The 21,292-nt window shown below is 60.0% G+C and overlaps 3 protein-coding genes across 8 annotated transcripts; 2 read left to right on the top strand and 1 right to left on the bottom strand.

The window, feature by feature from the left end:
- The first annotated feature begins 1,436 nt into the window (after nt 1-1,436).
- Nucleotides 1,437-3,642, top strand: LOC122674076 (translation initiation factor IF-2-like). 2 transcript variants are annotated; one of them, XM_043872119.1, is made up of 2 exons: nt 1,437-1,612; nt 3,065-3,642. In XM_043872119.1, exons 1-2 carry the CDS (start codon nt 1,609-1,611, stop codon nt 3,466-3,468), a joined length of 408 nt encoding a protein of 135 aa, XP_043728054.1. In that variant the 5' UTR covers nt 1,437-1,608; the 3' UTR covers nt 3,469-3,642. The 2 variants fall into 2 exon arrangements, with proteins under 2 accessions (XP_043728054.1, XP_043728055.1); XM_043872120.1 differs by having other exon boundaries at nt 1,438-1,612; nt 3,068-3,641.
- Nucleotides 3,643-3,675: 33 nt separating this feature from the next.
- AEBP1 (AE binding protein 1) lies at nt 3,676-13,181 on the top strand. Its single transcript, XM_043872112.1, has 21 exons — nt 3,676-4,016; nt 5,683-6,069; nt 6,611-6,673; nt 6,801-6,872; nt 7,017-7,151; nt 7,228-7,308; nt 7,754-7,831; nt 7,955-8,038; nt 8,157-8,210; nt 8,842-8,951; nt 9,029-9,168; nt 9,497-9,581; nt 9,673-9,817; nt 9,922-10,007; nt 10,173-10,296; nt 10,569-10,765; nt 10,860-11,039; nt 11,254-11,605; nt 11,686-11,825; nt 11,975-12,074; nt 12,297-13,181. Exons 1-21 carry the CDS (start codon nt 3,764-3,766, stop codon nt 12,923-12,925), a joined length of 3,495 nt encoding a protein of 1,164 aa, XP_043728047.1. The 5' UTR covers nt 3,676-3,763; the 3' UTR covers nt 12,926-13,181.
- Nucleotides 13,182-13,282: 101 nt separating this feature from the next.
- On the bottom strand, nt 13,283-20,671 carry POLD2 (DNA polymerase delta 2, accessory subunit). Of its 5 annotated transcripts, XM_043872115.1 has the most exons (12): nt 20,265-20,464; nt 19,972-20,138; nt 19,022-19,281; nt 16,482-16,603; nt 16,155-16,278; nt 15,879-15,993; nt 15,508-15,706; nt 15,140-15,220; nt 14,832-14,989; nt 14,492-14,619; nt 13,905-14,006; nt 13,283-13,543 (listed from the first exon to the last, which is right to left on the bottom strand). In XM_043872115.1, the coding sequence occupies exons 3-12, from the start codon at nt 19,239-19,241 to the stop codon at nt 13,389-13,391; spliced, it is 1,404 nt and encodes a 467-aa protein (XP_043728050.1). In that variant the 5' UTR covers nt 19,242-19,281; nt 19,972-20,138; nt 20,265-20,464; the 3' UTR covers nt 13,283-13,388. The 5 variants fall into 5 exon arrangements, with proteins under 5 accessions (XP_043728050.1, XP_043728048.1, XP_043728052.1 ...); XM_043872113.1 differs by lacking the exons at nt 19,972-20,138; nt 20,265-20,464 and adding an exon at nt 20,540-20,671; XM_043872117.1 differs by lacking the exons at nt 19,972-20,138; nt 20,265-20,464 and adding an exon at nt 20,497-20,516.
- Between the last annotated feature and the right edge of the window lie 621 nt (nt 20,672-21,292).

Here is a 21,292-nt window from a genome sequence, read left to right as displayed (position 1 = left end):
TTAAGGTCATAGTTTTAATAGTGGCTTCTGAGATGAGCTGGAGGAAGCAGGAAAGCCCTCTCCCCCATGCCCCGGGTCCATCCTGGGTCCCTCTTCTCACTGGGGAAGCTGTCACAGCTGAAAGATTAACAAGGCAAGCCCATTCTGCACTGATTTCTTATCCCTGTATGAGTGACCCTACCATAGTGGGAAGAGGGTGGGTTTCATTCCTTCCCATCTCTGCTCCACTTCCTCACCCTCTCCCAATGTGGGAGCTTCTGGCTCCCCACCCTGCTGGGGGCATTACTGAAAGGGGCAAAATGGCCTTGGTGCCCCAACGTGACAGCTTTGCCTACATGTCCACCCCCCTCCTGCCCTTCACTGCAGCCCACAGGGCCTCTACATTGCACCGTTCCTCCCAGATGGACCTTGTTACACACCTCTGCAGTGTCCCTGCTCCGGACCCGAGGTGGGAGCACCCCGCACCCCTATCCCAGTCTCTCCTGGGGCCCTCCCACCCTGGCAGGCAGCCCTCCTGGCATGGTCTTTCTCAATGGCTCTCAGAGGTGAGCTCTTGGCCCATGAGTTAAACAGGACCCATCCCAGTCTGGTCAGAGCTTGGGAGCACCGGCCATGCCCCTTCCTCTCCCCACCGTGGCATCTGTGGGCTCCACCAGCCTGACCCTCACAAGGCTGCGGAAAAACTCCACGCACACTGTCTCCCTCCCTCCCCAGTCCATGTCAGCTCCCCCCAGAATGCCCCTTCCCCACTCTGGAAGCAGCAAGGATAGGTCCACCAGGGTGATAAGTTGCCTTGCCTCTGCCTGTCACGTCCAGTCCTGTTGTGGCCCCTAGGGCAGGCTTCACTGTGCTGGAGGGAAAGGCTCAGGCTTCTCCTTAGGAAGCTGGAGGTAGGGGGCCCAAGATGTCCGGCAGACTCCCAGACTGGCTCAGGAGAATCCATGGACTTGGATACAGATGCCCCACCCACTGGCAAGGGGTGCTGGACCCCAGGAGGGTGAGTGGCAGCCACAAGAGGCATCAAGCCTCCCACCTCTTGGCCTGCCTCTTCCTGGCCTGGGCTGCTGCCCTTGGGGAGTTTGGTTTAGATGACAGGGCTCCTCAGCAGACAGGCGTCTCCTGACGGGCCCAGGTCTGCGCGACTTCCTGAGTGCAGGTCTGAAAGCTGAGTGGAATCCCAGCCCTGCTCCCTGAGGGGAGATACGGGCTTGGCAGGGACATCAGCCACCACCCCCTCACCTGCTCAGACCCTCAAGGCAGGCAGGGATGGCCCCCAGCCCCCTGCCCACCCCACTTCAGGGCCCAGCTTCCCACAAGTCCTTGCTCATGTTCCCGTTGGTGACTCACCGTGACTGAGGAAAAGTTTCTATTTCTTTTTTAATTTTCTTATGGCTTTTATTTTCCCTGGCAGAGGGTGTGGAGCTCAAATCTGATCCATGTGTGAGCCAGCTGAACTTGGGAGCTGTTCCCAGGGAAGTGACGTGCTAGAGCTGCCCCCTCCCCCGAGCCTTGGGCCTTCCTACTTGACACACTCAACTGGGGGCCACAGAACAAATTCCAAGGCAGAAGTTTTGAGAATGATGATTCAGAGGCTCGCAGAGGACATTTATGGGTAAGAGCTTGCTTCATCCTACTGCTGCCAGGACAGCAGGGCATGGACAGCACAGGGACAAGGAGGCCTGACTGGGGTGGGGGTGAGGCATGCTCCGAGAGCCCAGGTGGGCGGCCTTGGTCTCCTCAGGGAAGTGACAGGAGCTGGGAGTGAAGGAAGGGCCTTGAAAGAAAGAGGTGAGAGAAGGCAGAGCCCCCTGGGTCCTGCCCCTGCCCCCAGGTCGGGGCTGAGTCAGCAGCCCTCACAGCACTCCTCGGCTGCCTCCTGTTCGTCATCTCAGGGCCTCCTGAGACAGACAGCGTTGGTTCAGGGCTGAGTGCTGCTAAACTTGGCCCATAGGCTCCAGGTATACTTTTATTGCTTCCTCATCCCATCAAGGAGGACTGTTCTGGGAGCTCTGGCCTTAGGTGTCATGCCCATCTGGGGCCAGCCAACATCTGCCCTTTGAGAAGCCATATGGAAATACCAGGCACACATGGCAGCACATGGCGCCCATGGCAGACATTACTAATCGATCTGGGAGTCTCTGACTACCCGATCCATGTACCACAACCCCACAGACACTACCGCCCGCCCTCCACCCCCCCATCAATGTGATAGAGGGAGGTACAGTAAACAGTTTTAAAAGACTGGGATCTGGTAAGAGGAAGGAGAAGAATGCCTGTTTGTCCTTGTTGGGATGTCAGCTGTTGGGGAAAACAGTGTATTCCTAGAGGTGAAGCAATGTTCACCAAGGAAACAGTAAAAGAAACTATAGGGGATGGGGTCTGCCTGAAAACATCCGTGGCTCCTATTCGGGTGCTGAGTGATCTGTTCCCACGGCAGGTTCCAGCACACAGCTTGGTTGTGTTGAAGGCACCCACCAACTCTCTCAGCTGATGCATGTCCTCAGGGGTAGTGTCTTATCTCCTGCCTCCTGCCTCCTTTCTAGGGTTCTTAATCTGGGATGCCTCCCTCTGTTGCTCGGAGTGCAGGAGAGGGCAAAAACTCCCTGAATCTGTATAGAGATTGCTGTGTCAGGGCTGAGTCCCTCCATGCCCCTGACAGCTCATTCCTATGAATGACCATACAATTTAATAAAATGTGAAAGGCATCTCCTCCCTCCTTGCTCCATCTCTGACCCCCCTCCAAACTTGTCCTTGTAAGTCAGTATCCTCGGAAGGGAGAGGCAATCTTAAATGGGGGATCCTACTTCCAACAGAGCAGTTAGCCCGTCCTCAGGGCAGTTTTGCACCTGTCCCTGGCTAGAGTGAATTCCCAAAGTGTGGTGTCTCCCTGAGGGCCAGCATAGCGGTCTCATGGACCTGGGGGGTTAGCTGGATGTCTGACTGAAGACTCCAGAGAGAGGAAAGGATGGGTTGGGACTCTCCCGCGGGTCTGTAGAGGGGGTAAGGTCCTCGAGGCCAGAGTCCATGGCTTGGCTCTGCTCTCAGGGTTCCTGCTCACCTCCAGCAGGCTCTGGAGGGGCATCCCTGGGGCACCGACTCCATTTCTCATCTGGCTTGGAGGTGGTACTGCAGACAGAACGGGGCAGGGGCGTCGGGGCCCTCCCACCAGCACCCTCAGGACCTCACAATCTCTCCAGCCCTCCTTCCCCGGGGGCCGTCCTTCCTGGGCGCGGGACCCAGGTCCGGGACACCGCCCGCAGTTCCCACTTCGGGAAGTGCCAAGCGCGCGCTGCGCCTGGACTGCTCAGCCCCCCCGCAGCCCCTCCGTCCACGCCCGGCTCCTCCTCCTCCTCCTCCTTCCCCCCGGGTGGGGAGAGCCGGCTCCGGAAGCCCCGGCGCCCCCGCCCCGGCCGCCACTGGCGCTTTGGAGAAGGCGGTCCGCGCGGGAGCGCGCCACGCGGGACCTGAGCTCCCAGCCGCCGCCAGCGCCTTGGAACCCCCTGACCATCCCTGAGCCCCCACCGACCCCTGAGTCACTGCCTGGCCCGGAGCACCCCCGCGCCGCATGCCTGAGTCCCCTACCCACCCCTGATCCTCCCACCCGCCCCTCCCCGAATCACCCCCCACCCCTCCCCGAGCAACACCCCCCGCCCCGCCCCGGCCGCTCCGAAGCCCCCTGCCCGCCCCTCCCCGACCCCCTCCCCGCACCTCTCCCCCGGAGCCCCCTCCCCAGCGCCCCTGCCTCCCAGTGTGTGCTGTGACCATGGCGGCCCTGCTCCGGGCGCCCCTGCTCGGCTGCCTCCTGGTGCTGCTGGCGCTGTGCCCCGGGGGGCGCCCGCAGACGGTGCTGACCGACGACGAGATCGAGGAGTTCCTCGAGGGCTTCCTGTCCGAGCTGGAGTCCGAGCCCCGGGAGGACGACGTGGACGCCCCACCGCCCCCTGAACCCACCCTTCCCGCCCGCAAAGCCCAGACAGGGGGCAAGCCGGGGGCGCGTCCGGGGGTGGCCGAAGAGGGTAAGAGCTTTGGGTAGGGGTGGCCCTTGGCGTGATGGGGGGCCGCCGGGACAGCCTGCGCCACAGGTGAGAATGGCGGGCCTCGGTAGGGTTTGGCCGATGTCCAGTCTGCCCAGCCTGAGGAATGGCTCCGTAAGGCACAAGAAAGCCCACATGTCTGGCGGGACAGTGTGCCAGGCAAAGGTCAGCGCTGGCTGGTAGCCCTGAGGTTGGAGACACATCCAGCAGGTCCACTGCCCAGTGGATTGGGTCCTCCCAGTCCCTGTTGCACAGCCCCCAAACCCCTGGAGGGACTAGACTCGCGCTAACAGGGGACTTGGCAGCCCCCTCCCCAGGGCGGTGTGAAGGTGAAGGGCCCTGCTGTCTCAGTGGGGCCACTCAGCCTGATGGTGGCACACACTGTCCGTGCCACACCATTGCCAGAGACCCAGCCTCCAGCCTTCCCTGGGAAGGATCCGCAGCCCTCTGCTGCCTGGCCTCCTGCTCCAGGAGTAGAGGCAGGGGAAGGGGTGCAGAAGACCTCCTGTCTCCTCAAGGCTTCCAGGAGCAGCGGGGCAGTGGTCTCAGGTTATTGTGAGGATTAAATGAGGTGATACATCACCAAAGCATTTATTTAGCCCAGTGCCTCTTATATAATCAGTTGTCAATAAATCTTAGCTGTTTATCATGACCTTCTGGAGGGTGGGCAAGGGTCTTGCTGATCTCTCTCCCAGGCGACTTCCAAGGCACCATCCATCATTCCTGAGGTCAGCGGCCCCTCCCCTTTGTCCTGCTCTAGATCTTTCCTGGCTCCTCCCCCACCCCTGGGGGACGGGTTCTGGAACCCATCTCAGCACCCCTGTCTATTCCAGGATTGCTGTCCTGGCCTCTTTCTTGCTGCTGGGGCAGCTCTATTTCTCCTGGCTGTATTTCAGTCATGTGGCCCCCACAACCCCATTACATTTTCAGCGGCATTTGCTTAGGGTCCTGGAAGATTCCTACAGGCAACCCCAGGCCCTGCCCTTGCTCCCTGCACTCCCCCCCCCCCCCCCCCCCCCCCGCCGGACTCTGAGATGGGCAAGCAGCTGCAGTACTTGCCTGTCCCTCTGTCCTCTGCATGGCCCCAGGATACCCTGTAGTTATGGCTTCCAACCTACCCCAGACTCCTTAGTCCTGGACAGGGGATCGTGCATGCGTATCCCTATTCAGTGAAGCTTTTCTAGCTCCAGGGAGGCCCCAGGCCCATGCCCTTTACTTTGTGTGAGAGGAACGAGACTGCCTCCCCCTTCAGACTGGGTGCTCCTTCAGGCCTGGATGACTTAGTCACCCTCTGCTGTTTCCATGACCAGTGCAGAATAGTGGGCCCTGACTGACCAAGGGGCTGTGTGGAGAAAGAGTTGATTGTGAGGTGCTCCTGGGGCAGATGGGAGGGTGAGGGCCTGCTCCTGAGAAGCTGAGCCACCCAGGTCAATGTGTGGTGGCAACAGCACGTCTCGCAGACAGAAAGCCTGGGTTCCAACCCCAGCTCTTCCATGACCACAAGTGGCTTAACGTCTCAGTTTCCTTGATTTAGGAAACACAGAACTACCAACAGCCCCTTTGCCCAGGTTGTGGGCACCTTGCGGGGGATACCTGGGGCATAGAGGGGGCTCTTCATTGATTTGACCTGAATCTGCATCTTGAACAGCGCCTCCCGGAAAAGCCAAAGACAAAGGGAAGAAAGGGAAGAAGGACAAAGGCCCCAAGGCGACCAAGCAGCCCCCAGAGGGGTCCTCTAGGCCTCCTAAGAAACCCAAGGAGAAGCCACCCAAGGAGAAGCCCCCCAAGGCCACCAAGAAGCCCAAGGAAAAGCCACCCAAAGCCACCAAGAAGCCCAAGGAGAAGCAGCCCAAGGAGAAGCCCCCCAAGGAAAAGCCCCCCAAGGCCACCAAGAAGCCCAAGGAGAAGCCCCCCAAGGCCACCAAGAGGCCGCTAGCTGGGAAGAAACTCCCCACCCCAACCCCCTCTGAAAGCCCGCAATGGCCACTGCCCCCACTCCTCAGCCCCGACCACGAGGAACTACCCCAGGAGGGAGGTGTGTACTCAGCTCTTCTGGGGTTCGGGGGCTCTGACCTGCTGGGCTGCAGAGGGGTGGTGGTAAGGGCAGGTTCCTGAGTCCCTGCCTCTTGCAGACCCTCAGACCCGATGGGCGCTGGGGCCTCATTGTTGTCACGAACACAATTCAGCTGAGGCTCCCTCAGTACCACTCCTTCCCTGGGGAGGGAGTGCTTGGTGGCCTTGTGGGTGGGGCTAGCTCTCCACCATCCTGGGCTCTGACCCTTGAGCCCCCCCAAGAGCCACCTGCCCGTGTTACTGGGCTGTGAGCCTACAGGGTGCCCCTCTGCTGGGGCAGCAGGTCCTCCCAGACAGCGGTGCCTGGATTCCCCAGAAAGCCATCTAGCTCTCTGTCCCTCCAGAAGTGCCAGCAGGGTGCGAAGGGCCGGAGCAGCCCAGGCCTCCCTGGGAGTGAGCTGTTCAGAGGGTGTCAGCAGGGCCCAGATCTTGTGGAGCCTCGCTGTGGAGCCAGTGGTCAGGGCAGGCCTCCCATCCACACCCCCCTGGGGTCTGTGTTGCAGGTGGACCCCTCCCAGATCCCTGGGGGGGTCCAGGAGAAGAGACCGACGTGGATCACCAGCCTGGTGAGTGGGCACCAGCTGCCTGGCCTCACAGGACCAATCACCCTGGCCTGCTGGGTTTCCAGGGTGGGGCTGGGTGGGGGCATCGGGGAGTATCTTCCACGAGGTGGCCACAAGCACTTTCCCCCAGAGCTGGAGGAGGAGACGGAGCAGCCCACGCTGGACTACAACGACCAGATAGAGCGGGAGGACTACGAGGACTGTGAGTAGGATCCGCCGTCTGGGAGGCCCGCCTGCCCTGCCTCCCCGGCTAGATCCCGACGCCTGGCCCGGGTTTACGATAGTCCACTTGGAGGCCCCACCTTCCCTGACCTTGGCCCGGCTCAGAGTCCACCCTCTCCCCTAGTTGAATACATCCGCCGGCAGAAGCAGCCCAGGCCGCCCCCCAGCAGGAGAAGGCCAGAGAGGCCCTGGCCTGAGCGCCCTGAGGAGAAGGCTGAGCCGCCTGGGCGGGGCTCTGAGGCCCCAGAGGAGAAGATCGGTAGGATGTGGGCAGACTTGGGGTGGGGGTGCCAGGAGAAGGGACTCTGGCCCACCCCTGCCTCCCACCTCCACAGAGCCGCCGCCTCTGAAGCCCCTGCCACCCCCGCTGCTCCCCGACTATGAGGATGGCTACGTGATCCCTAACTATGATGACAGTGAGTGCCCACGGCCCCCCGTCCGCCACAGCTGCATCCCAGGGCCAAGCTGCCTGTATCTCCAGCTTGGTGGCAGTGACCTCACCAACCCCACTGCCCCCGCCACCCCTCCAACCTGCCTGCCCTCAACTGATCTCCTCCGTCAGGCTGGATCTTCCTGGCTCCTGAATTTAGCTCTTCCCCATTGCCCTCGGTTCTGGCCTATTCTTCCTAAGCTCCGTGGGCGTCACTCTCTGACCCTCCTGAGCTCCCGTCCTAGCCGCCCCTCACCCCTCGGGACTTCCATCCCTTCAAAGCTGCTGCCTTCCTCTCCCTCCTGCATGGTCCCTTCGGACTCCATTCCCCTCCTGTCTTGCCCACTGGGCTCCTGTGAACCTGGGAGCTCCTGGGGTGGGGTCCTGGGACCAGCCCCAGACCCTCTCATCAGGGCTCTCCCTCCCCACAGTGGACTATTACTTCCGGCCTCCCAAGCCCCAGAAGCCCGACACTGGCCTGGAAACAGATGAAGAGAAAGAAGAGCTGAGTGAGTGGACCCAGACTGTCCCCACCCCCGGGCCGGCCCCCAGGGCAGGCCTGACCCCCACAACACCTGCCCCCTGAACTCCGAGGCTAAGCCAACAGGACCCTCTCACCTTCCATCCTTCAGAGAAACCCAAAAAGGAGGGCAGCAGCCCCAAGGAGGAGGAGACGGATGACAAATGGACTGTGGAGAAGGGCAAGGACCCCAAAGGTGTGTCTCTGGGCGCTGGGGGCTGGGCCTACACAGCCTGGGTCCTTGTGAGAGGCCAGCCAGACTCCCAGATGCTCTGGGACCCTTATCACTGCCTCCTCCCTTTGTTGCTCCCCAGGACCCCGGAAGGGTGAGGAGTCGGAGGAGGAGTGGGCTCCAGCAGAGAAAATCAGTGAGTGAGGGGTGTAGAGGCTAGGGTGTATAAGGACAGGGGGATTGGAGGGGTTGCAGGATGGATGTGGGGACGGGGTGTGCTGGGGGATGTGGGTATGTATGGGGGCTGTAGGGTGGGTATGAGGGCTGTGGGGTGGGGCAATAGCAGCTGGGTAAGCATGATGGGAGAAGTGACCCATCCAAGGCCACATGTGGGTCCCAAACCCAGATTTCCTGATGGCACTCTAGGCCTCCAGAACTCTCTCCTGCTCTTAGTGATGCAAAAGGGAGAGACCCTGGAGTGTCTGCCCTGGGCCTGACCCCAAGGACAGCTTGGGGCACAAGGCTGGTGTGCAGATGGCCCTGATACAGACAATGCCTGTGATGGGTCAGGCCCTGGGGTGGCCGTCCCTGTGATTTCATGTAGGCCTCATGGCCCCTTGGCACCCGGCATCCTCAGCACATTCCCCGGAGGTGGAAGCTGAGGCCCAAGGAGGGGAAGTATGGGATGGGGTGGAGCTGCCCTAACTAGCACCCCCTGATGTGAGGAGAAGTGGGTACTGGGCTCCTCCATTCTGGGTTTAGTGAAGGGAGGGACCGATGGAGGGATGAAGCCAATGGGCCACTAGCCTGGGGTGCCGTGTCTCCAGAGTGCCCCCCCATCGGGATGGAGTCGCACCGCATTGAGGACAACCAGATCCGGGCCTCCTCCATGCTGCGCCACGGCCTGGGCGCACAGCGGGGCCGGCTCAACATGCAGGTGGGTGTCAGGATGGGCCCGTCTCCCCGCTGCATAGGGGCTCCCTGCCCGCTCAGCCTCCCTGCTGTCCCTGACAGGCCGGCGACACTGAGGACGACTACTACGATGGGGCGTGGTGTGCTGAGGATGACTCCCAGACCCAGTGGATCGAGGTAGACACGAGAAGGACCACCAAGTTCACAGGCGTCATCACCCAGGGCCGCGACTCCAGCATCCAGTACGTCCGCCAGGCTCACAGGCACTTGGTGGGGGTGGGTGGCTCCAGACGTGGCTCCGAGTCCCGTTCAGAACCTTCCAGTGGGCTCTCGAGGGCCCCCACCCTGGCTCCTTGGGTGTGGCCGGTCAGCTCCCTGAGTCCAGATAAGCAAAGCAACCACCCTCAGGCGTGCAGCAGGCATGGCAGCCTCTCCTGATCCCCAGCTAGCCCCACATGTGCTAGCTCTGGGTTCTTGGGCCCAGAAGAGGGGGCTCAGGCTGCCCGAAGGCCTGGGCCTTAGCCTGGGGTGGGGAGAGCAGCCTTGCCCTGACCGCCATCTGCCCCCCAGTGACGACTTTGTGACCTCCTTCTTCGTGGGCTTCAGCAACGACAGCCAGACATGGGTGATGTACACCAACGGCTACGAGGAAATGGTGGGCACCCGAGCCCTTGGCTCTACCCTCCTGGGCCACAGGTGGGTCTCAGCTGGGGTTGGGGGCTGCTCTGAGGCCTGCCTCTCCCCAGACCTTCCATGGGAACGTGGACAAGGACACGCCCGTGCTGAGCGAGCTCCCGGAACCAGTAGTGGCCCGTTTCATCCGCATCTACCCACTCACTTGGAACGGCAGCCTGTGCATGCGCCTGGAGGTGCTGGGGTGCCCCGTGTCCCGTGAGTGCCTGGGGCTGGCAGGGGCACGGACGGGTGGCTGGGGCGACCTGGGCTGGGCTGGCAGGTGGACTGCTCAAGGTCCTGCCCGCCTGCCACTTCTGCAGCTGTCCACAGCTACTACACACAGAATGAGGTGGTGACCACCGACGACCTGGACTTTCGGCACCACAACTACAAGGACATGCGGCAGGTGGGGTGCTTGTCCTGAGGCTGGGGTCCTGTCCAGGGGCTGGGCTTAGGGCTAACGGGTGCTTCCCCACAGAACAGATGGGGCCGTGGGAAAGGCGTGGTCACTGGGGGTGGGTTGGGGGCAGGGGGGTGGGCTGTGTAATGCCCTGTCTTTTCTGGCACCCAGCTGATGAAGGTGGTGAATGAGCAGTGCCCCACGATCACCCGCACATACAGCCTGGGGAAGAGCTCGCGAGGGCTCAAGATCTACGCCATGGAGATCTCGGACAATCCTGGGGATCACGAGCTGGGTGAGGGCCCGCACAGCCCCCTGGACCCCCTGGAAGCCTGGTCCTCCCCAAGCCCAACAGATAGAGGCAAGGCCTTGGTACTGCAGTTGAGCCTGCGCTGTTGATGTTGCCGGCTCACCACCTCCCACCTGTCTTTGGAGCCCCTCCTTGGCCCTGCAAGCCTCAGCCACTCCCAGTCTCCTGGGAATGAGGCCCCTTTGCGTCCTCCCTCAGATCCCCTGGGCCTCAGGCCTCAGGAGGCTGGCTGGTTGCTGAGGTTCCTACCCTCACAGGGGAGCCCGAGTTCCGCTACACAGCTGGCATCCACGGCAATGAGGTGCTGGGCCGAGAGCTGCTGCTCCTACTCATGCAATACCTGTGCCGTGAATACCGCGATGGGAACCCACGCGTGCGCAGCCTGGTGCACGACACGCGCATCCACCTGGTGCCCTCGCTGAACCCTGACGGCTACGAGGTGGCAGCGCAGATGGTGAGTGGAGGCAAGGGGGTCAGGGCGGAGCCTGGGTGGGGCAGGGCTGGGAGTGGGCTGCTGATGCTGACCCCCTCTCTCCTGGCTTCCCCAGGGCTCAGAGTTTGGGAACTGGGCACTGGGTTTGTGGACCGAGGAGGGCTTTGACATCTATGAGGACTTCCCGGATCTCAACTCTGTGCTCTGGGGAGCCGAGGAGAGGAAGTGGGTCCCCTACCGGGTGCCCAACAATAACCTGCCCATCCCCGAACGCTACCTCTCTCCAGACGCCACGGTGAGGCCACAGCCTGGCCAACAGGGCCTGGGGGAGCAACCTAGACCTGGGGTCCGGGTGGAGCTCGGGACTTGGGGTGGGTTAAGGGAGACTGCTGGGTTGTGCTGAGACTGCAGGGGCTCTGAGGGGCTAAGGGGATGTGAGTTCTGCTGCGGGGTCTGCAGGGCAGGTGATGGAGGCTGTGGACCAGACCTCTCCCCCTGGCCACCCCCAGGTATCCACGGAAGTTCGGGCCATCATTGCCTGGATGGAGAAGAACCCCTTCGTGCTGGGGGCAAACCTGAATGGTGGCGAGCGGCTTGTGTCCTACCCCTACGATATGGCCCGCACACCCAGCCAGGAGCAGCTTCTGGCTGCAGCCATGGCGGCTGCCCGGGGAGAGGATGAAGAAGAGGCATCTGAGGCCCAGGAGACCCCAGACCACGCCATCTTCCGCTGGCTGGCCATCTCCTTCGCCTCTACCCACCTCACCATGACCGAGCCCTACCGGGGAGGGTGCCAGGCACAGGACTACACTGGCGGCATGGGCATCGTCAATGGGGCCAAGTGGAAACCCCGCTCTGGGAGTGAGTTGGCCTGGGAGGGTCTGTGGTGGGGCATTTGGCATGGGCAGGGGTGACTGCGGCTCTGTGTCCTCCCTGCCCAGCTATCAACGACTTCAGCTACCTGCACACCAACTGCCTGGAGCTCTCCATCTACCTGGGCTGCGATAAGTTCCCTCATGAGAGCGAGCTGCCCCGAGAGTGGGAGAACAACAAGGAAGCTCTGCTCACCTTCATGGAGCAGGTGTGAGGGCCACCATGAGGACTGGCAGAGGGGTGGGGCAGCATTTGGGGAGAGGCTGGTGAAGGGCTGGGGGACCTCGTGGATGGGACAGGGGAATAGCAGGCCCTGTGGGGTCTCCATGTAGACACCACCTTGCCTCCTCCCTGCAGGTTCACCGTGGCATCAAGGGGGTTGTGACAGACGAACAAGGCATCCCGATAGCCAATGCCACCATCTCCGTGAGTGGCATTAACCATGGAGTGAAAACAGGTACACAAGTGTACAACTGTACTCCACTTCCCAGGATGGGGGGCCAAACCTGTGCATGCCCTTGACAAAGCAAGCCTGGCTTGTCCTGCCCTGAAGTCCCTGCTCCTCTGGATCCCGACCAGACAGAGGGAGGGCTGGAGGGACTGTGGGTTTCTCAGACAGAGCTGGGGCCTGGGAGGGAGGGGGGACTCCCAGGTAGCCAAACCCGTCCTCCCTCTGCAGCCAGTGGTGGTGATTACTGGCGCATCCTGAACCCTGGTGAGTACCGCGTGACAGCCCATGCAGAGGGCTACACCCCAAGCTCGAAGACCTGCAACGTGGATTATGACATCGGGGCCACTCAGTGCAATTTCATCTTGGCTCGCTCCAACTGGAAGCGCATCCGTGAGATCATGGCCATGAACGGGAATCGCCCCATCCCACACATCGACCCATCGCGCCCCATGACCCCCCAGCAGAGGCGCATGCAACGCCGCCGCCTGCAGTATCGGCTGCGCATGCGCGAACAGATGCGGCTCCGACGCCTCAACGCCACCACGAGCCCGGCCACCGCCCCCACGTCGCCCCCCACCACCCCAACACTGCTTCCCACCGCCGACCTTGCCCCCTCCCCAACCCCAAGTTCTACGCTGGGGCCTTGGCAGTTTCTACCAGAGACCACAGTCAATTGGGAGGAGTCGGAGACGGAGACGGAGACGGAGACAGAGACCTACACGGAGGTGGTGACGGAGTTTGGGACAGAGCTGGGGCCTGAGGAGGAGGAAGGGGAGGAGGAGGGAGAGATGGTCACAGGCCCGGACTTCCCCTTCACTACAGTTGAGACCTACACAGTAAACTTTGGGGACTTCTGAGAACAGGTCTGCCAACACGCGAGCTTCTACCAGTAGTCACACTGCCTTGGGCAGCTCCGCGGCCATCAGCACAGGGAAGGCCCCCCCGCGGTGTGGGTTCTGCCAGGAGGGGGCATGAATGATAGAGACCTAAGAGCCAGGATCACCTGCTGCTCCGCTGCAGGGCTGGGATGGGGCCGGACGAGCAAGTCCCGGGGCAGACTTCTCAACCACTTGCCCAGGCCACACCAATAAACCAAGCTCACTGGCAGATGTATCACTGACCACTTGCCATCCTGACCAGCCGGGAGAGGGGAGGAGGAGGGAGGCTCCTTCCACAGGAGTGTCCCGGCCCCGCACAGGGACTGCTCAGCTCAATACCAGTAAATAGTTAGGCTTTATTTACAGAGCCAAAGCTGTCATGGTGCTGACGCCACAGGGAAAGAATGGCCAGGGCTGCTCTGGACAAGGCTGCCTTTGTGAGTCAGGGACCCAGACCTCCCAGGTCTTCGTCCTCTGCCCCGAAGCCTGAGAAGCTGATGGGCTGGCAGGCCAGGCTGCGCAGATTCACGAGACAGGCAGTCTGGGTGGTGCTGAAGTCTGGGACAGCCACCAACAACACTGTCTGGTCTTCGGGGCCTGCAAAGAAGCCAGGTGGGAGCCCATCTTAGGTTCTGGGTGAGCCCTGTCTCAAAGGGAAGTCACAAGAGGTAAACAGGAGCCCTCCCCCACCTCCTGCCATCAATACCATGGAGCACTGACCACAGAAGCTCCTTGAGACCAGAAATGAAAAAGGGCCAAGAACACTGTAAAGGTCCAAAGCTAGAGCCACACTGACCAGGATGAGCTCTGGGCAAGGACAATCTCAGCCCTTGCAAAGCCTGGCCTGTCCACCCCATGGGGGCCTGGACACCCCAACACAGGCCTTCTCTGTGAGCCTTGGCCCCAGCTGAGAGCATGTCCCTCGTGACAGCCCAGGCCTGGGGCCCCCAGAACTTACCTTGGATGATTTTGGAGCCAAAACTGGGGGTGTTGCCACAAAAGTAGACGTGAGGGCACTCCGGAAAGATAAATGGGTCGGTTTTATAGAAAGGGTAACAACCTGGAGGAGGAGGAGGTACAGCTGAGAGTGGGACTTCTCAGCCTCACACAGGAGACACCTGCACATTCGGGGTAGGGCCGTCCCATGTAGGACATGGAGCGCCATCTCACACACGAGACCCTGCAGCTGTCACAACAAAAATCCCTCCAGACTTGGCCACGTGACCCCAGAGGCAGGGCAACGTGTTGTGCTGCTGCTGCTTCTGTCCTTCTCGGGCAGTGTGGCAGGGTGCAGGACTCTTGACTGGCTCAAGCTCCCAATATGCTCCCATGGCCTTCAGCCCTAAGCAGGGCCTTGGCCATAAACAGAGATAAGATTCCAGAGTAGCTCTCAAAACAAAGGTCAGGCTTCGGGGCTTTTCCTCAGACAGGTCACAGCAAGGCTGGTGGGTGCAAATCCATGCTGGGAACCCTCTGAGCATCCTTGGAGCCCCTTTGGTCTTTCCCGATCCTTTGCTCCCACCTCACGTGTCTAAGCCCCGTTACCTAGGGTGTCAGGGGCTGTGGGGCTGATGTGCCGGACTTGTAGCGTCCACTCCAGGATCTCCAAGTGGTCCTCCATGCTGCTGTATCGGAAGATGTCACTCACGTTCTGTCCCGACGTCCCCAGGAATCTGCAAGTCAAGGCTCGGCTGACCCTTCCCTGGGGCGGCCACCATCTGTGCTCCTCCCACAGTTGCTGGCCTGGCGCCCTCATGGCAGGTTCCCAAGCCCGCCTTGAGAAAGAGCCCAATCCCAGGTGGGCTTTCTTGCAGCCCTGGGTGCCATCCTCCCCTCTTGGTGTCACCAACGCAAAAGGCCAGGAATCAGGCTGGAGTGGGGCTACCTGACTCCATCGATGGTGGCTTGGTAGGGGTTGGTGACCAGCTGGAGCGTGGAGTAGGCAGTGGCCAGAGGGAACATGCAGGGGTGCAGGGGCTGCTGGGGAAGCGTGTAGTTTGTTGGGTCAAATTCGCCCGGCATCACGTCCACGGGCACGGAGGCCTGGAGGGCACAGGAGCAGGGGAGCTTGTGGGGCCCAGCGCCCTCCACAGTCACCCCGTTGGAGTCTGCTTCCCCTGCCCGCCTTCCAGTGCCCAACTGCACCACCAGAGACTCCTGGTCCTGGGTGCTGGCCTGGCCCAGCTCACTCACGCTCAGCTGCAGGAGGATCTCGTCTAGCATCTTGACGGCCTCCACGCTGGCGGCCTGGGTTTTCTTGGTCAAGTACTTGGCCTGGGAGTAGAAGTCCATACACAGGCTGTCAGGTCCCAAGGGAGACTTAGATCAAAGGGACACTCAGAGCCCCTGCCAGGAGGGCTGAGAGCAGAGCGAAGCCCCACTTTTAGGGGGACAGTAAGAGTTCTGGGCCTCTGGCCCCATGCTGCCCTCAGAAGGGAGGTTTGCGAACGAGGCTGGGTCCCCAAGCACCAGAGATTCCTGGGTCATCAGACCTGCAAGACCCCATCCCCAGCCCTCCGTGGGGAAAGCAGGGCTTGAATGCAGGCAGGTAGGTGCCATACCTTGTTGATGGAATCTCTGCTCTGTGTGTTGTGGCTGAGGAGGTTCCCGGCAAGGATGACCCGGGAGACGTGGGCGGCGCTGCACTGCTCCCCTTCATCCCCAAGCTGCCCTGTCACCACGTCCACCAGCAGCTGGGTGCCCAGCAGGCTCTCGCCCCCGCCTCCACCCAGGCCCAGACCAGACACCAGCAGCACAAACCTGCCAGAGAAGTCAGGGTCCTCTTGGGTGCTGGGAAAGCAAGGGGGTCTCCCAAGAGGGCTGTTTGGAGCTACTGGTGGGGCTCCTCACCATCACAAGGAAGCGGGGGGATAGAGGCAGTGACTGTGACTCCCCTGGACCACTGCCCAGACCCTGGGCCCCTGATCCTCACCTGTCTGTGTCGAGGGGGTGTGTAGGCTTCTGAGGGGCAAGCCCTGCAAAGCAGTGGTCCTCCACCAGGAACTTTCCGTCATCTCCCGCAGAGCCCAGCACAGCCAGGACCGTTCCTGGGGAGCAGCAGGGTCAGGTCTGGGAGGATCCTCCGAGAGGCTACCACCCAACATGCTACCATAGTCTAACCCTCTCCCTGAACCCAAACTCATTGCTCCAAGAATGCAAGTGTGAGCCAGCACCCAGATGCACAGGCCACCCCCTCCCTACTCCCCACCTGTGACCAGCTTTGACACGTCGATGGTGCCCTCCAGTTTGATACGCTGCAATTCATCTTCCAAGATCAGTTCATCATCGGGGTGGATGTATTTGCTCCGAGGAGGCTGGGGGAGCAGGTTGTGCTGGAATTCAAAGATGACAGTGGTCACGAGGCCAGAGCCCAGCAAGGCTCCAGTGCTGGATCAGTGAGATGGCCCTGCAGCCAGCAACCCCATGGGCAGAGGCCCAGCCTTGATTCTCTGGATCCAAGGCAGGTAGCCCCATCGTGCCCTCTGGGATGGGAACACTGTTCTGGGGATGGTGTGTGGGAGCCAGCTGGCCTTACCTCTTCACTGACTTCCCGTAGGATGGAGGGCTGGAGCGGCATGGCCTTGAAGAGGGTCCCCACCACACAGCATTTCTCCCCAGGCTGCAGTTCACATAGCTTCTTCACTAGGACTCCACTGCCTGGGGCACAAAGAGAATGTGCTCAGAGACCAGGTGGCCCTCCTCTCCCCACAAAGCACTGGCCCAGTCCTCACTGAGCACTGTGGCCCTGGGGCCCTGGTCTCCACCAGGAGGGAGAGAACATCAAATGCAAGGACCCCCTGGACCTAAAGGATCAGCCCCAGGAGGAGAGAGGGACTCTGGATGCCAGGTGTCCTTGCAGGAGAGGCAGACATGCAGAGAAAGCAGTGTGAAGATGGTGCAGGGGCAGAGACCAGAGGGATGCGGCCACAGGCCAGCAGTGCTGGGTCAGTCACCAGAGGCTAGAAGGGGCAAAGAAGGATCAGAGGGAGCGTGGTGCTGCCGACACCTGGATTTTGGACCCCTGGCCTCCAGAACTGGAAGGGAATACATTTCTGCTGTTTGTGGGACCGGCCCTTTCCTTAGCCGGGTTCTCCAGCACAAGCCTTTCTTGCCCTAACCCTAACCAATAACATTCCACAGATCTACACCCTGGGGAGCAAAGGAGAGTAATTCAGAGTAAGATAGGGAGGGCAGCTGAATGCTGCCACTAGATAGAATGCCAGACACCAACGGGAACAACAGATCTCAAAGCCATGATGTCCACTGAGCCTTCACTCAGCCCCAGGGAGCTGTGCCCAGCCCTGAGCGTGGAGCTCTTCTACCCCCGACAACACATCACTGGAGATATTATCACACACTACCTGGCTGAGGAAACTGAGGCACAGAGAGATTAAGTAACATGTCCAAGGCTACACAGCTTGAGATCCAACATGTATGTCTGAGCACCAGGCAGAACTGCACACCCCAGTGCTGATGGGAGGACATCCATCCATTCCAGCCTGTGGGCACCAGGCCAGGCTCCAGCACTGAGAGTGAACCCAAAGGCCCATCCTTGCTCTCACTGAGCTTCCGGTGCAGAGGGAGAGGCAACAGCAGGAGAAGAGGGATCCACTGCTGGGACAAGTGCCACAAACAGATGGGAGCGAAGGCAATAGATGCTGAGAAGGCCCTGGTGGCCCAGGCGGCCTCTCAAGGCACAGGACATCTAAACTGAGGTCGTGAAGGAAGCCTGGGGATGGAGCATGCCAGTTGCAGGGAGAGCCGACGGCAAGAAAGGGCTTGAGGTGTTCAGGAAACTTGTGAGTAGAGAGGAACTCTGCCAGGGGCTGAGCTCTGGGGAGGAAGCCCGGCCACATGGAGAAGCCACGTGGTGAGTGAGGGATGCTGCCCCACTGTCCATCATCCAGTCAAGGCCCCACTTATCATGGGCCCCTGTCTGAATTCCTGGTCCTACTCTGTGAGCAGAATAAACTGGCTGTTTCCTGTTACTGGGCAGCTTTGTGAGAAGAGAGACCTGGTACCACAGCAGGTTAAAAGATATGACATTGACCTTGGGCTCGAGGAGGATGTCCTTGAGGACGTCATGGAAAGCGAGAGAAAGGCCAGAGGAAGGAGACCCTTCTTATGTGGCGGAGAAAAGGTGAATGATACTTCTGCCTGAAGTAAAGAAAACGGAAAACATCTTTAATATGATGATGTACCTAGGAGATTGGGTCATGTATTCTCCTTACTGCCTAAAATATTAATAAAACTAGAGCTTCCCAGGTGGTGCAGGGGTAAAGAATCTGCCTACCAATGCAGGAGATGTGGGTTCGCTCCCTGGGTCAGGCAGATCCCCTGGGGTAGGAAATGGCAACCCACTCCAGTATTCTTGCCTGGAAAATCCCATGGACAGAGGAACCTGGTGGGCTACAGTCCATAGGGTCACACAGAGTCAGACACGACTAAAGTCACTTAGCACACACACACACCACCCAGCTAATCTAATGGGACAGAGTGGACCTGGGAGCCAGAGCTTTACAAAGCTTTTCAAGTGCTTCCAATGTGCAACCTGGGCTGAGACCCAGCCACCCAGGTGGCAGTTGGGGGTGGGGGGAAGGCAATAAAAATGAGTAAGACACAATGTTACCTACAAAATTTCTGTTTAAAGGCATAACAGATTAATTCAAAACTCATGGAAAACCACTACTTTTCTTTTTTTTAAAATTTTTTGCTCCCCGTGTGGCATGTGGGATTCCAATTCCCCTACCAGGGATTGAACCCATGCCTCCTGCATTGGAAGCGTGGAGTCTTAACCACTGGACCAGCAAGGAAGTCCTGGAAGCCACGTATAAATATTAAGAACGGGGTGATGCAGCATCACCTGAAAGTTGAATGTGGTGCGGGGTGGGGAGGGTGGGAGTCCTGCTTCACCAGGAATAACTTAAAGCAGGAGAGATCACCAAGGAAGAACCGGCAAGAAAGAAAAAGGTCTGCACTGTCCAGGTCACTTGATTAGGAAAGACAGATGACCCCAAGGGGCAGGAAATACATACCCAACAAACTCGGAAGCATTTCCCCAACCTCATCACTTACCCCAGCGCTGCTGGGCCCGGCTCACCAAGAAGGGCCTCATCTGGATGAGACGGGTGGCATAAATGTGGGCATACTGCCGGCTAAAGCTGCGCTCTCCCAGCCGGAAGGGCTGCGAGGAGTTGGTGTAAGTCACCACAGGCACCCGGGCAAAAGTGGCATTGCTGGCTGATGGCGGGGACAGCAGAGTGTGGGCCCTCTGGGCAGCCTGCTCAGAAAACATGGCCCTGCTCGATGTGTCCAAGCCAAGGAGGAGGTGGTCCCTGTGAAAACACAAATGCAGTCCTGCAACCCCAGCCCACATGCACAGCAGACAGCCAGAACAGCACCTGGAACTTACTGTGTTGGCTACCAACGTCTCACCCAGTAACCTGCATCCAAAAAGGGAGATGGAGCAAGTTAGGGAATGCATCTCCCACCTAGAGCTCTCGAAACCCGGCTCAAGTGTCCACTGACCGCTCCACACATCTACCTGGATGACTATCAGGGCTTCAAACTCCACACACCTCACATGAGGGGATTCCTCATCTGCCCCCATCCAGCTCCCTGGCACCTGCCCCATTTCAGGGCGTGAAGACAGCTTTATTATTATACAAGCCTACCATAAAATAATTAGCTTATTTTTTTTTAATAATTAGCTTATGATTAAATACCAAAACATACATCAGTCACTCCTCTGCTCAAAACCCTCCAAATATCCCCCGTTTCATGGAATAAAACCCCAGGTTCCTACAGTGGCCTATGAGATCTGCCCCACTGGTCCTGCCCTTCTGTCCACCCCCCCCCCCCCCCACCCCAGGAGCACTGCTCTCCGCCCTCCTATACAAGTATGGTCCACTGCCACCTCTCCCTCAGGTCTGCTCAAACCTTCTCCATCTGCATCCCTCCCCTGGCATGTCTGCTCCTCCAATGTTTATTGTTTTTCATAGCATTTACCTTTCAACAAACAATACCTTTTAAGCTTATTGTCTGCCTCCTCTGACTAGAATAAGAGCTCTAGGAGACCAGAGGTAGCAGCATTTAAGCCCACTTTTCAAAAGCAGCCCCGAGCCTGAGTGAGATGTGCCAAGAACGTCAAATCCACAGCAGGTCCCAAGATCAATTCATGGAGCAGCTCAATCTATACAGACGTGCAGGGATGATAATAGTTCGCATGTAATGGGTTAAACAGGATGTGGTACTAAAACCGGTATCTACCCCCACCCCGTTTTTTTACAGCTATAAGTGGCTTGAATTCTGACCCTACCGAACAGATACTGGGCCGGGACTGTATCTGAATTAACTTTCTGCCCCAAAGTGCAGAGCAGCGGCAGCACTCCGGCCGCAATCTCAAAGGAGCCTCTCGGTCTGAAGCCCCAGACCACGGCCCCAGCCCGCACCCAGGGGCCGTCTTGGGAGATACAGCAAAGACCCTGCTCAGACTTCCCTCGCGAGATGCCGCTTAACCCGCCGCCACGCGTGAACACCAAGAGAGTTACCCCCCAGGCTCCACGAGGTCCAGGGAAGCAAGACCCCACTCACCTCTCCGGACGCCGCGGCCCCGCCCCCTGCCGCGCGCCATCTCCCGCCAATCCGCGCGCCTTGCCCCGCCCACAGAGGCATCCCACCAATCACCGCGCGCTCCACCAAGCTCATCACCGCGGGACCCGCCCGCCGCTGCGCACCGCCTCCCGCCACTCCGCGCGCCTCGCCCCACCCTTGCTGTATCTCACCAGTCACCGCGCGCTTTATTATGCTAATCACTACGGGGCCCGCCCCCCGCTTCGCCCCGCCCCCCAGCCAATCCGCACGTGCACTGCCCCAGCCATGACACGTACCCCGCCCCTTAGCCCTGCGCACGCGCAGGGTTACGCCCCACAGGTTGCAGGGCAACGAGGGGCGGGGTCAGTGGCTAGGGACCCGGGCGCTCGCTTGTGTGCACTGTCGCAGAGACCTCGGCCCTTCGTGAGGCTTGTCCTGAAGTCACCTCGCCTCCTCGAGAACTGGCGCCCTTTTTCCCACCACAGGACCCCGCTGGGTGCCCGCTTCTGCAGTGGACACTGCTGACAACAGGGTGGGCGGACTGAGGCCAATGGTCGCACCGCCCACGGGGAGCGATTACTCAGCCGCTGGCCCGAGGAGTAGGTGGGGCACTGGGATACTGAAAGTCTGGAGAGGGTTTGAGTTAGGGTCAGGACTAGGGAAACTGGATGTCTAAGGCCCTACGCACAGGGCCAACAGGCCTCCCAACCTCCACCCAACACTCCTCAGTCTCTGTTTTCCTCACTGACCCTC

Source organism: Cervus elaphus, chromosome 18, assembly GCF_910594005.1.
Source record: "Cervus elaphus chromosome 18, mCerEla1.1, whole genome shotgun sequence".
Classification (NCBI taxonomy): Eukaryota; Metazoa; Chordata; class Mammalia; order Artiodactyla; family Cervidae; genus Cervus; species Cervus elaphus.
This window is presented reverse-complemented; position numbering and strand designations above follow the sequence as displayed.

Excerpts from the sequence above, each read along its gene's own strand:
- AEBP1 (XM_043872112.1), top strand. The coding sequence starts at position 3,764 with ATGGCGGCCCTGCTCCGGGCGCCCCTGCTCGGCTGCCTCCTGGTGCTG. Across the intron at positions 10,766-10,859 it reads ACGAGGTGGCAGCGCAGATG|GGCTCAGAGTTTGGGAACTG; the intron begins GTGAGTGGAGGC and ends TGGCTTCCCCAG. Across the intron at positions 12,075-12,296 it reads TAACCATGGAGTGAAAACAG|CCAGTGGTGGTGATTACTGG; the intron begins GTACACAAGTGT and ends CTCCCTCTGCAG.
- POLD2 (XM_043872113.1), bottom strand. The coding sequence starts at position 19,241 with ATGTTTTCTGAGCAGGCTGCCCAGAGGGCCCACACTCTGCTGTCCCCG. Across the intron at positions 16,279-16,481 it reads TACGGGAAGTCAGTGAAGAG|CACAACCTGCTCCCCCAGCC; the intron begins GTAAGGCCAGCT and ends TTTGAATTCCAG. Across the intron at positions 15,994-16,154 it reads CGTGTCAAAGCTGGTCACAG|GAACGGTCCTGGCTGTGCTG; the intron begins GTGGGGAGTAGG and ends GCTGCTCCCCAG.